The 15,431-nt window shown below is 35.4% G+C and overlaps 2 protein-coding genes across 4 annotated transcripts; one reads left to right on the forward strand and one right to left on the reverse strand.

The window, feature by feature from the left end:
- Nucleotides 1-126: 126 nt before the first annotated feature.
- Miro (Mitochondrial Rho) lies at nt 127-6,709 on the reverse strand. 2 transcript variants are annotated; one of them, XM_053770040.2, is made up of 12 exons: nt 6,313-6,709; nt 5,818-6,026; nt 5,350-5,502; nt 4,729-4,860; nt 4,309-4,505; nt 3,977-4,166; nt 3,577-3,712; nt 3,035-3,165; nt 2,561-2,785; nt 1,974-2,167; nt 1,212-1,250; nt 127-428 (listed from the first exon to the last, which is right to left on the reverse strand). In XM_053770040.2, exons 1-12 carry the CDS (start codon nt 6,503-6,505, stop codon nt 302-304), a joined length of 1,926 nt encoding a protein of 641 aa, XP_053626015.1. In that variant the 5' UTR covers nt 6,506-6,709; the 3' UTR covers nt 127-301. The 2 variants fall into 2 exon arrangements, with proteins under 2 accessions (XP_053626015.1, XP_053626016.1); XM_053770041.2 differs by lacking the exon at nt 1,212-1,250 and having other exon boundaries at nt 6,313-6,708.
- Nucleotides 6,710-6,865: 156 nt separating this feature from the next.
- Polr3B (RNA polymerase III subunit B) lies at nt 6,866-15,051 on the forward strand. 2 transcript variants are annotated; one of them, XM_053770038.1, is made up of 13 exons: nt 6,866-6,950; nt 7,222-7,384; nt 7,601-7,932; nt 8,316-8,428; nt 9,614-9,789; nt 10,139-10,326; nt 10,504-10,888; nt 11,306-11,669; nt 11,744-12,202; nt 12,518-13,312; nt 13,384-13,520; nt 14,517-14,680; nt 14,809-15,051. In XM_053770038.1, exons 2-13 carry the CDS (start codon nt 7,310-7,312, stop codon nt 15,023-15,025), a joined length of 3,405 nt encoding a protein of 1,134 aa, XP_053626013.1. In that variant the 5' UTR covers nt 6,866-6,950; nt 7,222-7,309; the 3' UTR covers nt 15,026-15,051. The 2 variants fall into 2 exon arrangements, with proteins under 2 accessions (XP_053626013.1, XP_053626012.1); XM_053770037.1 differs by lacking the exon at nt 6,866-6,950 and having other exon boundaries at nt 7,046-7,384.
- The last annotated feature ends 380 nt before the right edge of the window (nt 15,052-15,431 follow it).

A 15,431-nucleotide genomic window follows, 5' to 3' on the forward strand; every position in this document is an offset into this window, starting at 1 on the left:
GGCATCTGTGAATCTTTAGTGTGACTACGAAAGATTGCTGAAGGAAATGCCCGTTGTGCCCCTGCCTGTAGTTCAACTTAAGTATCCCCTAGCATAAGTAGCGTATGCAGCAATAAAACAAGAAAATATCAAAATACTTTTAATTAAGACTGGAAACAATTATAGCGTTATTTATTCTTTTTTAAAGTTCTTTGGTCTATATTAACTACATTTGTTGTTTAAATTACATAATGTATTGGAATTTATACTATTTTCAACAACAATTATTTATGTACAATTGTGACGATAATGGTGGTGTCGTTTACCGTCTTTGGAAGCTGAATATTTTTATGAGAAGGAGTCCCATCATGGTTGCCGCGGCGACTCCGATGCCCGCTTTCCACCAGGACGAGTTCTCACCAGACAAACTCGCGAAGTGCTTCAGGTGTCTAAATAAAAAAAAGCAATATAACTTTAATATTACACATTCACAATTTTTGTAAGTGACCGATTTTTAACCATTTGCGCATAAGTTTTGTTCATAAGTTTTATTTACATAAATGTCATTTTTGACGGAAGCTTTTATTGTCGTCAAGAAAGATCTTGCGTCATTCACACGCATGACAAAAATATAATGTCCGTACAGTAAACCGTTGTGATTTTCTTCATTGGAAGCTGATCCTGGTTCACCATCAGGTCTTGGTCATCTAAAATTTCATGACCGTGCTATTACTGAACCGTTATTTTTGTCAGAAGCTATATAACTATCGGGTCCATCTACATGACATCCAAACTAAATGTACATATAACATTTCAACTCATCGGTTGAAGACAGCTGATTCAAAATTGAGTTTTAAGATTTCAACCGAACACAAACATAGAGTTACACTCATATTTTAATAGAGGTACATTGCAAGTTAAGAGCTTGTAATAAAAATGAAGTAGTGCCCACCGGTGGGTTCAAAATGTAAGTTTTTAAACAATTTAACGCGGGGCTTCGCTCGTAAGCTTAGCTAGCTTAGTTTTCCAGGTTTTGTTCTACACACTGATATGTCTCGAAATATATATGTAGGTTTATCCTGTTCCTAAATATTATCAAATTCCGCCCAAAAGACTACATTATTGAGTAACAAACTTACATTCAAATTTAGTTACACAGTGGAAAGATAGAAGACAATAAAAATGCGACAATATATAGTAACAAAAAACTGTTTCTTACAATAGTTTCTCACCTTTGCTTGCTGAATAAAATCCAAGCAGCTTGAAATTGACTGACAAAAACAATTAATATAACAATTTCGAAAGCAATTTAGTGCATAGTTAGCAAAAACATAAATGAAAAATATCTACTTTGAGTAACAGTATACGAAACCATCATGATTAATTGTGCAATCACTTGTTTATGAATGTCATGTGGCGCAATCGTTGAACAGTAAAGTAGATTAAAAGAAACTGTACACCGAGAAAAGCATAAAAGTTTCCAACCGGGGTGTATGTAAAGCCGCGACCGTGCGCTTTATCGCAAAATGTCCCGTGGTAACAAATTGACATTTCGTCAAGTGTAAATTTGGCCTTCAATATCATATATTTATATCTTCTATCAAGAGTAGTAAACATACTATTTGGTACTTAGAAAACAGAAAAATCCAAATTAATACATTCTGCGACGAACCGTCAATATGTTACCAGTGACAATTTGCGACAAAGCTCGTATGAGATTACGATTCACTTCGGTATAAGAAACGAATACATAAAATTAAATTTCCAATTCCAACGCTACAAGTTAACCTTTTACATAGGTACAGAATATATTTAAGAATGCACTGTAGGAGTTGTAGATACTTTGATACGGTATGTATTTGGCCTAAACTGGTTTATAAATTACAGAGGTATATCTTTTAATTTACTCTGGCATAAAACGTGTAGCGTCGTATTAAATAAAATATGTACTTTTATAATAAATATGTAATTTTTTAGCATAAAGTTATACTCACGGAAACGCTGCCATTGTGGCAAGCTTGACAAAAACGTCGTGTTTGTTCTCCCTAATGTTGAATATCTGGGGCGCTAGAAGTTGGTACTTGGCGCAGAAAACCTCGGGCTGCAACATGTATTCCTGTCGCGCGACAAGTGAGTCTCCCTTTGTGCCCACTATTAGCACTGGTATATGACTTTCGGCGAAGTATTTCTGGAAAACCATTTTTTTTTGCTCGACTTATGGGGGCACTGCCGTGCCCCCAGATAAAGTCTGTCAGAATATATACCTTCCCGTCATATTCTAAAGTCAAGAATATTTCTGAAAATAACAAACTGCTATTTCGGAACGATCACCGCAGAGAAGAAACGCCGTAACTCAATTTTGTGTATTTATGGCAAATCACGCTAGCTAATATAACATAGTTTGTAGTAGATAGTAAAAAATATATAATCATGTTGTTTGTGACACTCGGCTGATAAAAATGAGAGAGGAGGAGGAGATGGAGAAGTCCTCAAATTTCTTTATAATATTGAGATTCATATTTTGAAATAATTACAACATATTCAGTATCATCGGACTACCCTATTATGGAAAGACACTCACAATATAAACCCTGGCGATGTACTCGAAGGAGCGGCTGGCGCCGACGTCGTACACGAGGCAGGCGACGTCGCAGGTGACCTCGTGCGGCTGCAGCGAGTCCGACACGCGCGCCAGCGGGATCTCGCGCAGCACCAGGCTCTTCTCCTGCCCGTACACCGCCACGGTGTTGATGCAGCAGTTTTCCGGGTTGCTGTCGCCGCGCTCGTTCGCGTGCGGCTTTATTTTCTGACGAGTTTTAAGAATTAAATTATAATTTATAAATGCGAAAGCATGTTTGTTTTTTTGTTACCTTTTCCTGCTTTATATTCAACCGATCTTGAAATTTTCCATATGTTTAGTTTGAAGGGCAGAGCATACTTTTTATTTTGAAAGGATAGCTGCTTCGTGATAATACCGTGGATAACGTGGGCAAAAGCTGATGAAAACTAAAGAAACCTGACTTTTTTTAGTCGTGTTTCGATTATTATTTTTTACCTTATGAGCTATTCCAAGGAAACTCCTACAAATAGAGGTTTTGCCACACGACCTCGGGCCGATGACGTGGCACTGGTACACATTGCGGCTTGACTGCTTCTTGGCAATGTCCACTTTTTTCTCACGTGTTACTGCAACACACATACACAGAATAAAGATATATTCCATTTCAATTGGCTCCACATGGAACTTAAACACACCTTACAGAGTTTCACAATCCTTTTTTTATACATTCTTGTATGTATACAAACTGGTATCAGATTTTTAAAGCGAAACTACACACATATGCCAGTACCTGGCATGGTAATATACATTTGCTTAAACTCTAAACTTCATGCGATCCTTATTCTTATTGGCTGTTCAACCACCACCCTCCTCCACATTGCATGCCATGCATACTACTTGCATGACAGACAACCATGAGTTAGTTCACAAAAATGAGTTAGTTCTTAAGAGTGATGCTTTTAAGAGGCTACATTTTGTAGTATTACGGTGAGATAATAATACGAGAAACAAGTTTCAATAGAAAAAATGTAACTTACTATGTATTGCTACTTTTTGTGACTCATTTTCTAGAAAATTAAACCCTAGATATGCTAAATATGCGCTAGTGTTCTGCAAATCGATTAACGTCATCAAAGTCCACCGGCACATCCATCCTTGAAGAGTCAGGTAGCCCTGAAACACATTGAATCATATATCACTGATTAAAATAAACAAATGCAAAATAAATTAAATTGATACAAGTACACAATGTCTATAAAAATATCGCATCTTCAAATTACTGAATGGATTTTGTAGAATCATAGTCAAAGCACACAAATCTTGAAACTTAGGTTCATCCTCACCTAGGAGAATTTCTGTTGAAATCATTAAACCAACTAAAGTCAGGAATAGATTGAAGTATACACAGGTTTGTATGTTTTATTTAATGATATTTACCTTTTCATTAGTTGGAACCGTGTATCTTAAGTTATGCCAAGGTATCCTAGGGCAGCAAGAGAAAACATTTTTTAATTCTGTCGGGTTTAGCATCCCATCCTTATCTCTGTCATATTTTTCGAATAACTGCGTAAGAAATTGTTGTCCCTTGTATGACAGCTCAGAAGTACAACCAACTGGAACTTTTATACTAAAAACAAAAAATTTAAATAAGTAAATAAGACTTGATAGGCATAGGATTGATTAGTTCATGAGATAAGCCTGGTGACAGACAGACGGTTCTGAAGTCTTCAATGTTTTAAAATATACATTATACATATATTTGAACATACTTGGCATATAAATAGCTGTGGGTTAATTCTAAACTTTCATCATATCCAAACTTTCGAAGTACTGTCCATGTAGTTTCGTTTCTTCCTCTTTGAATGAACAAACAGTGTAAGAAAATGAAACCTTTGACTGTTATACAATCATTTTCAATACCCCCGGCGATGTTCTGAGCAATCACTGATTTTACTTCATCCAAAACCTGTTGAATAATAAATATACAAAAAATAAACTGACATAATAAAAATATATTATAAATTGTAAACTTTATATCATATAAATATGTTATCTTTCATTATTTTGATCAAGTTTGTATCTACAATATAAACTTTCTATATGTAGGTACAAACTTGATCAAAAGATCTTTCTATATATACAACACAAAAAAGACTGCAAAACTAAGTTTTTTTTTATTATTATCCCACCTGTAATTGCAGTGGTGTATCAAAACATTTCCTTTGAAATATTGTCACCTCATAATCATCCAGAAGTCCATCGCCATCTAAATCACATATTTTGAATATTCTTGTAAGTGCCCTCTTACATTTTTCAGTTAACTGTAACAAATTTGTTTTAAAATTAATGTATAATCTTAGATAAAAGTTGGCAAAGTTAATTTTCTATAACAAGAAGGTTCTTATAAAAATAAAAACACTAATTTGTACTTTGTACTACATTGCCACTTTTATCTGTCTGCTAGTATCATACTGTCAGAAAGATAAAAATTTTATCTTTCTGCATGTAAGTATTCAGACAAAATTAAAGTTGCACATTTAAGAATAACAAATTTATATTTCTAATAGTTTCAAAACTTAAGTAGAAAAAAATCATACACACTTTTAACAGAGCAATCTTTATCTGAAACACTTCTTGTTAGTAAATAGTATCAAACATGGCATAGGTCCAAGTTTTAATACATTATTTTTGAGTTGGTAGGTATTTAATTGTTATGAGTGGAATCTAGATGGAGTAAAACTTTAAAACATTCTTGGATAAGTTTAAGATCCAGCCCTAATCTTTACTAGGTATCTCAATTTAACAATTACCTCTTGCTCGTCAATAGAGTATATAGGGCAAATTGGGTGCAGTACAGCTTTTTGCGCATTGTAGAACATTTCAGATACATTTGTCAAAGTCTTTGCAGAACATTCAATACATCTGTCCACTTCTGGGTACTCCTCTGCTATGTCCCAAATATTCTGAAATTAATAACAATAACTGTGCATTAATTTAAAGCTCACACAAAAAAATCATGATTAACTGGTTACTAATAAAGTTAACAATAACCTGGGACACTAACTCAATTTCAATCTCAAACTAAATGGGGTTCATTAAAATTTTGAATGAGTAACTATGCTCAGTGAAATTAAGTATAGACAGTGCAATACTGTTTTCCATTTCATTTGGTACCTATCTTTAAGTATATATAAACTTACATATTATATTATACATATAATGAAAGGACTGATAAAAAGATTTGTAAATTAAGAATGAAAACCAATTTATCTACTTACATCAATTACAGAATAATCTATTAAGTCTATTTTGTTGCCAACAAGTATTACAGGCTTCCTTAAATGATCTGGACAGTTGTCACGGACAAAAGGCAGCCAATAAGAGGCTATTTTGCTGAGGGTTTCCTGTCTGTCCACCGAAAAGACAATGCATATAACATGAGCCTTTTCTATTTCTTCCCCTACTTGTTCCAAAGACTGTTCAGCAACTATAAATAAAAGGTAACGAAAGACACGTTAAACATGAAAGTACTAGATATATTACATACTTTAATTTAAGACTGGAGTACAGGCAAGCTCTACCTGTGTTCCCTAGGATACATTATAACACAAATGTCGAAATCTGGTTTAGAGCTATATAATGTAATAAATCAAAAAAGGATGTACATTCATATCAATGGTTTTCACAAAAACATGAAACCGGTAGTAACAAGACAAAAACACATACATTATGACATAATAATGTTGGGAAATGAAATCAGCGCAAAAACATACCGCAAACATCGACAATGTTCGTTGGTACTTGTTCAGGTGTGACATCAGCAGGAATCGTAATCTCTTCTGCTTTCGGTGGCACATGCTCTGTAAATTCTTCAGTCACCAAAGAAAGAATAAGCGAAGTTTTTCCAACCCCTGGTTCCCCTAGTAAAAGGATGCGAACGTTTCGGGGTAATGATTCGTAAACCATTTTGGCTTTTTATGCGTAAGATTCAATTAATCGTGTATTACGTAAACATTTTTTCGGTCTTATGACATTTGTACATAATTTTGGTTTATCACAACACAATTGATTGCAATTTACTGTACAATATTTTTTATAATTTCCATAAAAATTAAAAATACCTATCTCGTCCGTCACAAAATCACACACGATATTTTTTTTTTACTGCAGATGGTTAGTGTTGAGCAAACAAAGACTAAATCGATCGACTATCGTATAAGCATGGATGGCATGGACGTATAAAAAAGATTCTTATACGTCCATGCGTATAAGTTATTATTATTTTATAGTGGGATATCTGGGTGGGAATTTCGGGGCCAAAGTTCATTATAAACGGTCATGTAAATTTTGCGAGAAAGAGCATACATCCCCAGCCTCACAAACTTTCGGATTTAGTTTATAACATTAGTAGGTACGAATATTTTGTATTGTACACATATATAATATGAGTATCATCTTCTATTCAGAAATAGGTAAATTATACATTGATTCATACTAGTCTATGTCGGTATTGTAAATAAACAGAAGAATGAAATATGTGAGTGTACTGTACTACAGCCGATCGATTTAGAAAAAAAACCTAATTAATGAAATTACTAATGTCAATATCAATAACATCGTGAAAATAATAATTGAAAACATGGTTTAAATGTTTGATTGATGGAATTTATATTCCTACCTAGATATGGAGATTGCGGAAAGAAAAGGCCGAATTTCTTAAATTGAGTTGATAATAAAAATAAGAAATAGATAAATGCGGCGATAGTAAAAATGGGTGAGCTGAAGGAAAAGGCTCGTGACTGGGAGTCTACCAAAGGTTTACGAGAACCTATTAAAACTATAGAGGTTAGTTAAACAAAATAGATTATAAACATTTTGTACAAATTTATTTAATATGTAATAAGAATGTACTTATTCGCATTAGTGGGAGAAGAGCTGGACGAAAAAGAAGTATACGGTAATAAGTCATGATGTAGTTTTTATGTTCCTTATTTATTTTCTTCTTTTATTATTCAATTGTTCCGAAATGTATTTCCCGCATAAATAACATTTTTTTTTCAGGATAAATGGAAGTTGGTGCCATCCTTCTTACAAGTCAAAGGTCTCGTAAAACAACATATAGACTCATTTAACTACTTTATAAATGTGGAAATTAAGAAAATTGTCCAAGCTAATGAAAAAGTATTTTGTGATGCAGATCCTCTCTTTTATATAAAATATTTGAATGCTTATGTTGGTACCCCAGATCTTGAAGAAGGTTTTAATGTGACAAAACCAACCACCCCTCATGAATGTCGCCTGAGGGATATGACTTATTCCGCTCCAATTACTGTTGATATTGAATACATCAGAGGCAACCAGAGAGTCATTAAGAATAAGCAGTTGATTGGCAGGTAATCCATAATTTTTGTTACTACTCACTTATAATTTTATTTCACCATGGTCTGCTGTAATTCAGGGAAAAAAGTAAAGTTTACAAAAATATATTTATAAATATGTATAGATATAAACTAGTAAAGTGCATGTTGGACTTGTACACTGAGAGTTCTGTGAAAATCACATTTTTGTTTTTCACAGTCCAACAGACCATAGAGATTTGATATAAATTTTACTTGATGCCTTACCAAGAAATAGTATCTTCGACAGACATACAATAATGAATTTGATCCTATAAGTGTTCCGTTTTTACCTTAGGTACCTAGGTAAAATTATGCTGTACTAATTACATAATATTTCTTTGAGTATATGTACACTACATTATAAGTAATGTTTTCAGAATGCCTTTGATGCTAAGGTCATCAAATTGTGTTCTAACAAACAAATCAGATTTTGAGTTGGCTCAGCTGAATGAGTGTCCACATGATCCTGGTGGTTATTTTATAATACGAGGTAAGAATTGAATGATTTTTAAAACCATTGAAGGTAATTATCTATTTATTTTTCTAACCAATGCTAAATAATTCATATTTATGAATACTTGTTACTTATGATGATATTAATTTTATATAACAAATATTATAAATACAAAAGTAAGTTTGTTACCTCTTCACACATTATCTACTGGACCAATTATTATGAAATTTGGTACACCGAATATAATCTGAAAATAAAATAGAAAATAATCTGGAATAACATAATAAGTTGTTTTCACTGGTAAAAATATTTAATTTAGTTTATTTAGAGTAGTTTTATGTGGAATGTAACACACAACTTTCTTGGCACTATTGATGGAGTGGTTTGTCATTGCAAATTCAAATTCAAATCATTTATTCAGAAATTAGACCTTCACAGGCACTTTTTCTCGTCAATCTTTATATTTATAGTTATTTCTCACAAGCTACAAACTACTGGCATTTCGGAACGACCACTGCTGAGAAGAAATGCCGAAAGAAACTCATTTGAACAGTGTTGGTCCCTATCATGCCAGATCGGCTTACCATTATTGTTTCTTACAATGTTTTTTTTTTCTTTCTAATAATATATAAAAGTACATAATGTACATAGTCAAAAGGTATATCAAAACAGGTTATGATTGTGATCCAAGTGCTGATTATAATATATATATATATATCGATGTGAAACACAATTAACTTACATGAAAATATATGAGAAACAAGATGACCAGTTCCCTCTGGCAGCACCCGTTCACGAGTTGACGCATGGGACAGCCATCGCGTAGCTCAACCATAATAGAGGGAACCTCACGACCTGGCCCACGACACCACCACCAGATTGACCATTTGAGGGGCATGACACACTCGATTCCCATGACTTCATAATTACAATTCTTATTCGTCGAAATAGAAGTATAATTCAGACACTTTGAAGATCACAAATCACAATTGCCTTGTCCATTTCATACACAAGTTAGTAAATCAATCAGTCAATGTCAAATCAGGGTCTGGTTAATGAAAACTATAATACATGATTCAGATTGATATACAAACTTATGTGGCATGAGTAGGATTCGAACTTGGGATCTTTCAATCCACTACCACTTTTTTTTTTACAATTCATAAATCTACATAGTGTTGAAAATCCACTCATAACTCTTCTTTTTCTATTTTTTACAAGGGCAAGAAAAAGTGATTTTGATCCAAGAGCAATTGTCCAGGAACAGGATGATAGTAGACGAATTCAAGGGTGCAATCCAGTGCCAAGTCACAAGTTCTACACATGAGAAGAAAACCAGGACGAATGTTATTGTGAAGAATGGAAAATATGTTCTGAGACATAATGCATTATCTGATGTAAGTTAGGAGATCTTGAAATGATTTTTCAAATCATTTTCCACATCACCATGTGAAATGTTGAACAGTTATTTGTCCTTCCTTTAAGATTCATTGATGCATAATATGTTATCACTAGCTATATATCACTTCTCAGACTTTTCCCATGAAATTTCCTATGAGGAGGAAATTTGTGAGGAGAGAAAATTTCTCTGTGTCAAAGATTTTAATTATTAACAGAGGAATTGCTTAGCTTTTGACTGCGTCTTTACCTTACAAAAAGAGCCCTGCCCATTCAAATATCCATTTAAAATATAATTTAATTATGGTAAATTGTATGAATTATTTTGGATATTATTATTTTTTGCAGGATATTCCAATAGCTATAGCATTTAAAGCTATGGGTATTTGCAGTGATCAGGAAATAATGCAGCTAATTGGCACAGATGATACAACTGTAAAGAAAATGGCACCATGCATCATGGACTGCCACAATTTGAAAATATTTACCCAGAACCAAGCATTAACATACATTGGCAGTAAGCTAAAAGTGAAAAGGTAAATTCAGTACCATTTTACCTAAATACATATCTTCTACTACTGACTCAAAGCGCTATTCTTTTTTTTGTTTATAAATAGATATGATAAATAAAACAGTGTGAAAGAATATGCCACCTTTTTTTAAAAGCCTATTTTGTGTCCTATGGTGCTAGTAAAATAAAAATACTTTTACAGATTCCAAACAGCAAGTTCAAAATCCCGTACGCCAGTTGACGAGGCTCGTGATCTTTTAGCCACAACAATATTAGCTCATGTTGTGGTAGAAAATTTTAACTTCTATGTCAAAGCTATTTACTTGGCTATCATGGTAAAACGAGTCATAGAGGCAGAGACAAATAAGTCGGCTATAGATGACCCTGATTATTATGGAAACAAGAGATTGGAGCTGGCTGGATCACTATTAGCATTAATGTTTGAAGATTTATTCAAAAGATTCAATTGGGAGCTGAAGTCCATTGCAGACAAAATAATACCAAAGGTGAAAGCGGCACCGTTTGATGTTGTAAAGCATATGCGGCCTGATTTGATCGCTAATGGACTATTCACTGCTATTTCTTCTGTAAGTTATTATATTATTACATTTATAAAAGTTATTAAAAATATTTAAGCGTCTATATATTTAAATGTTTTTTTTTTGTTATACATGTCACACGTACTTTACATTTTTTTTAACTTGTGATGTGTGTGACAGTGAAGTTTGTTGAGTACTTACTACTCTCTAATGAAAATACTGTATGTGTGTTTAAGCGAGCATTGTCCCGGATGGACTTGGGCGTAGGTTCAAATCGCGCTCGATTCCAACTGTGTTTTTTTATTATATAATATTAATAATAATATTGGATTAACTTGATTTTTGGTGTGGAGATAGTAGAATCAGAGCTGGAGAGTCATATAGGCTACTTTTTGGCAGGATCGAAACCGCGTCTAGTTACCATATATTTGTAATATTTGTTACATTTCTTTTTTATTTTTATAGGGAAATTGGACCATTAAAAGATTTAAGATGGAAAGGCATGGGGTTACTCAGGTGCTCAGTCGTCTTAGTTACATATCTGCGTTGGGTATGATGACGCGAGTGAACTCGCAGTTTGAAAAAACTAGAAAAGTATCGGGACCAAGGTCTTTGCAGCCCTCACAATGGGGTATGCTGTGCCCTTCTGACACGCCCGAGGGTGAGGCTTGCGGTCTCGTCAAAAACTTGGCACTAATGACCCATATCACTACCGAATGTTCAGAGGAACCGATCGCGAGACTGGCTTGTAATGCTGGCGTTGAAGACGTCAGATTGTTGGGAGGAGAAGAAATAAATAATCCTTCTGTGTACATGGTGTTTTTAAACGGTTCGTAGTTTTCATTTACAAACTTTATTTTAGAATTATTTAATAAATGTTAAAAACATATTTTTAAATTTCAGGAAATATACTTGGAGTGTCACGACAGTATAAACGTCTCATCAGGGTGTTCAGGATGTTCCGACGGCGCGGTCTCATTTCTGCTTTTGTTTCCATCTATCCGAATCATAATCAGAGAACTGTGTACATATGCAGCGACGGCGGCAGATTGTGTCGCCCATATATAATTGTGGAGAATGGCTATCCTTTAGTGCAGCAAGGACATATAAATGAACTGAATAGGGGTATAAGGAAATTTCAGGACTTCTTGTCTGATGGCCTAATAGAGTATTTGGATGTAAACGAGGAGAATGACAGCCACATTGCAACAGTGGAAGCAGAGATTGACCCATATGTTACCACGCATCTGGAGATTGAGCCTTTCACAATTTTAGGCGTATGCGCCGGTCTAGTTCCATACCCACATCATAACCAAAGTCCTAGGAATACCTACCAATGTGCTATGGGTAAACAAGCAATGGGTGAGTAATCTTATAATCCATGACATATTCCTAATAACTATTGCCCCGGCTCCACCCGCTTATGTTTAAACCGAATTATTAACTATATCTACTCCAAATTTTATGAAACCAGCGGTTTAGCATGATAGACTTTCGATATCTATACATATAATAAAACTGTAAGTGGGTTATGTTTATACATAAATAGATAAATTATGAGCGGACGCACGAAATAAACGCGGGCGAAGTCACGGGCAACAGCTAGTTGTAAATATTAGTTTGGATGGGTATGTTCCTATTCAGTAAATAAATATAGTTATTTTTTTTATTTTCCAGGAACCATTGGTTATAACCAGAAGAATAGAATAGATACCCTCATGTATAACTTAGTATACCCACAATGTCCTATGGTGAAAACTAGAACAATAGAGTTAACAAATTTCGACAAGCTGCCAGCCGGGCAAAACGCCACAGTTGCTGTGATGAGTTACAGCGGTTACGACATTGAAGACGCGTTGATTCTCAACAGGGCGTCAATCGATAGGGGTTACGGTAGATGTCTCGTTTATAAAAGCGTGAAAACAACTATGAAAAGGTATAGTAATCAAACGTCGGATAGAATTTTAGGACCATCGAGAGACGCGAACACAGGAAAAGTTATTAGAGCACATGATATACTGGATACTGACGGCATCGCCGCGCCCGGGGAAATGGTCGAGAACAGACAAGTGCTGATAAACAAACAAATGCCCCCGGCTACCATCAACCCCGTGCCTCAAGGCCAGCCTCAACAAGTAGAGTACAAAGATGTACCAGTCACATATAAAGGACCTGTAGAATCGTATATAGAAAAAGTTATGGTGTCGTCGAATTCTGAAGACGCGTTTCTCATAAAAATATTGCTGAGGCAAACTAGAGTTCCAGAAATTGGGGACAAGTTCAGTTCCCGTCACGGCCAGAAAGGAGTGACGGGGCTCATTGTCCAGCAAGAAGACATGCCGTTCAACGACAGGGGCATCTGTCCCGACATGATCATGAACCCTCATGGATTCCCTTCTAGAATGACAGTGGGTAAAACCATTGAGTTGCTTGCTGGAAAAGCTGGTCTGATGGAAGGAAAGTTCCATTATGGTATGTTGATGACATGATAAATTTATTTTTTATATATCTATTCAGAATTTGAGTTCATTATTTTGTTATAGGTACTGCATTCGGTGGCTCGAAAGTAAGAGACGTTTGTAAAGAATTAGAAAAACATGGTTATAATTACCATGGGAAGGACATATTCTATTCTGGTTTGACCGGAGAACCCTTGGAAGCGTACATCTACTCTGGTCCCGTATGTATCTGTTTTGATATTATGTTATAAAAAATCAACTGAGAAAAATCGAAAAAAAACTTTTAAATATATGTATTTATGATACTTTCCAATTTTTAAACTTGCATAGTTAACATTTTTTACAGTATTACAAATATGAATAATTCTGTAATTAGAGAAAACGTTTTTCTATAAATGTTGGAAATTTTAAAATGTCAAAACACGCAATCAGTAAACGACATAAACGTTTTAAAAAAAAATAGTTTATGACCGACATGACAATAAAAGTTACGCGGCGCCGCGCCGTTGAAAGAAAAGTTGTATGCTCTTGTGTGGTTTCTCTATATCTTCTATTTCTCACAATTCTATGACACATTTAATTTTCGGTCCTTCCCGTACTTTACCCCCGGTTTTATCCCCGTCGGGGACGAATGGGATTTTTTTAGGATCGAACAAGTTATTGGGTTTTCGAAATAGACAAATTACAATGCTTTCTGCGGGAACACCGTTTAGACAGCATAAAATTGTGGAAAAAAAGTCTAGTTGCAGAGAGTAACACCGTTATCGAATAAATTTTTACCCTTGGTGCTCCCGTACATACTGTATCACGTCTATATTCTTTACGGGAGAGCCACGAGTTGCGAAACTAGAAAGGCATTTATACTGTATGACTTATTTAAATAGGCGATTCACTCACGTACGAGCAACGTACGTGTGCAAGGATATAGAACGGATAGTGTCGGTTGTCATAGAGTGAGGTTGTCGTAGGGCGACGCGAGGGAATCGGCGATAGGCTGCTATTGCTAGCCTATGTATGAGAAGAATCTCTTATAAAAAAAAAAACCAAGTATAATGTATTAATAAATTATACTTTTGTTTCTGTTCTAAGAGATTCTTCTCATACATGGCTAAGTAATAGGAATATTTAAAGTATACTTTCAATATTTCTATATCTACCTACTAGCCGTTAATTTGAACCACGCTGTACTAGTATAATTGATTTCTCCCCTGTCCCAGGTGTACTACCAGAAACTAAAGCACATGGTGCAAGACAAGATGCACGCGCGCGCCCGCGGCCCGCGCGCCGTGCTGACGCGGCAGCCCACGGAGGGCCGCTCGCGCGACGGAGGCCTGCGACTCGGCGAGATGGAGCGCGACTGTCTCATCGGATACGGCGCTAGGTATGTTGTGTACCATGTATTATAGAAATACATAACTTTGTGTACCGACTTATGTACCTAAACCTACCCATTATAGCAACAGTGTTTACTTCTTCTTCGTCGGTTTCAAATTATATATACGTCGACAGCATGTTGCTGATGGAGCGCCTGATGCTGGCGTCGGACGCGTTCAGCGCGAACATCTGCGGCGCGTGCGGCCGGTTGGCCAGCCGCGCCTGGTGCCACGCCTGCCGCTCGTCCGCCGCCGTCTCCAGTGTGCACATGCCCTACGCCTGCAAGCTGCTCTTCCAGGAGCTCGCCTCCATGAACATCGTGCCTAAGCTCACCCTTAAGAAGTACTCGTGATCTTCAATAAATTGTGTTTAAGTTTTCATTTTGTTTCATTCGTAGTTAAAATACAAACATGGACAACGTCAATCAAGTAGATTATGGTATATGCATAGATGTGGGCCCCGCGCGCGAAGTACTTATATGATATTGATATTTTTTTTTTCTTTTTATTTATTGTCTCCATGACTTACTTGTAAATATTTTTGGCTATCATTATCAATCTGTGTTTTTGTGTGTGCTGTGTTGTGTTTAGGGCTCACCAAGAGCAGAGCGTATAGTAGCCTTTTCTGAGACCACCAGAACCTAGACCAGAATACTGAAATATTGATTTTGACTGTCGGATCAGGGTAGGTGACAAAGTCAGAAGATTGTAAAAAATATGTATACTCTAGATAAAATTGGTAGGTAGATATAATTCCTC

The sequence above is a fragment of the Plodia interpunctella genome, chromosome 3, assembly GCF_027563975.2.
Source record: "Plodia interpunctella isolate USDA-ARS_2022_Savannah chromosome 3, ilPloInte3.2, whole genome shotgun sequence".
In the NCBI taxonomy this organism is placed as follows: domain Eukaryota; kingdom Metazoa; phylum Arthropoda; class Insecta; order Lepidoptera; family Pyralidae; genus Plodia; species Plodia interpunctella.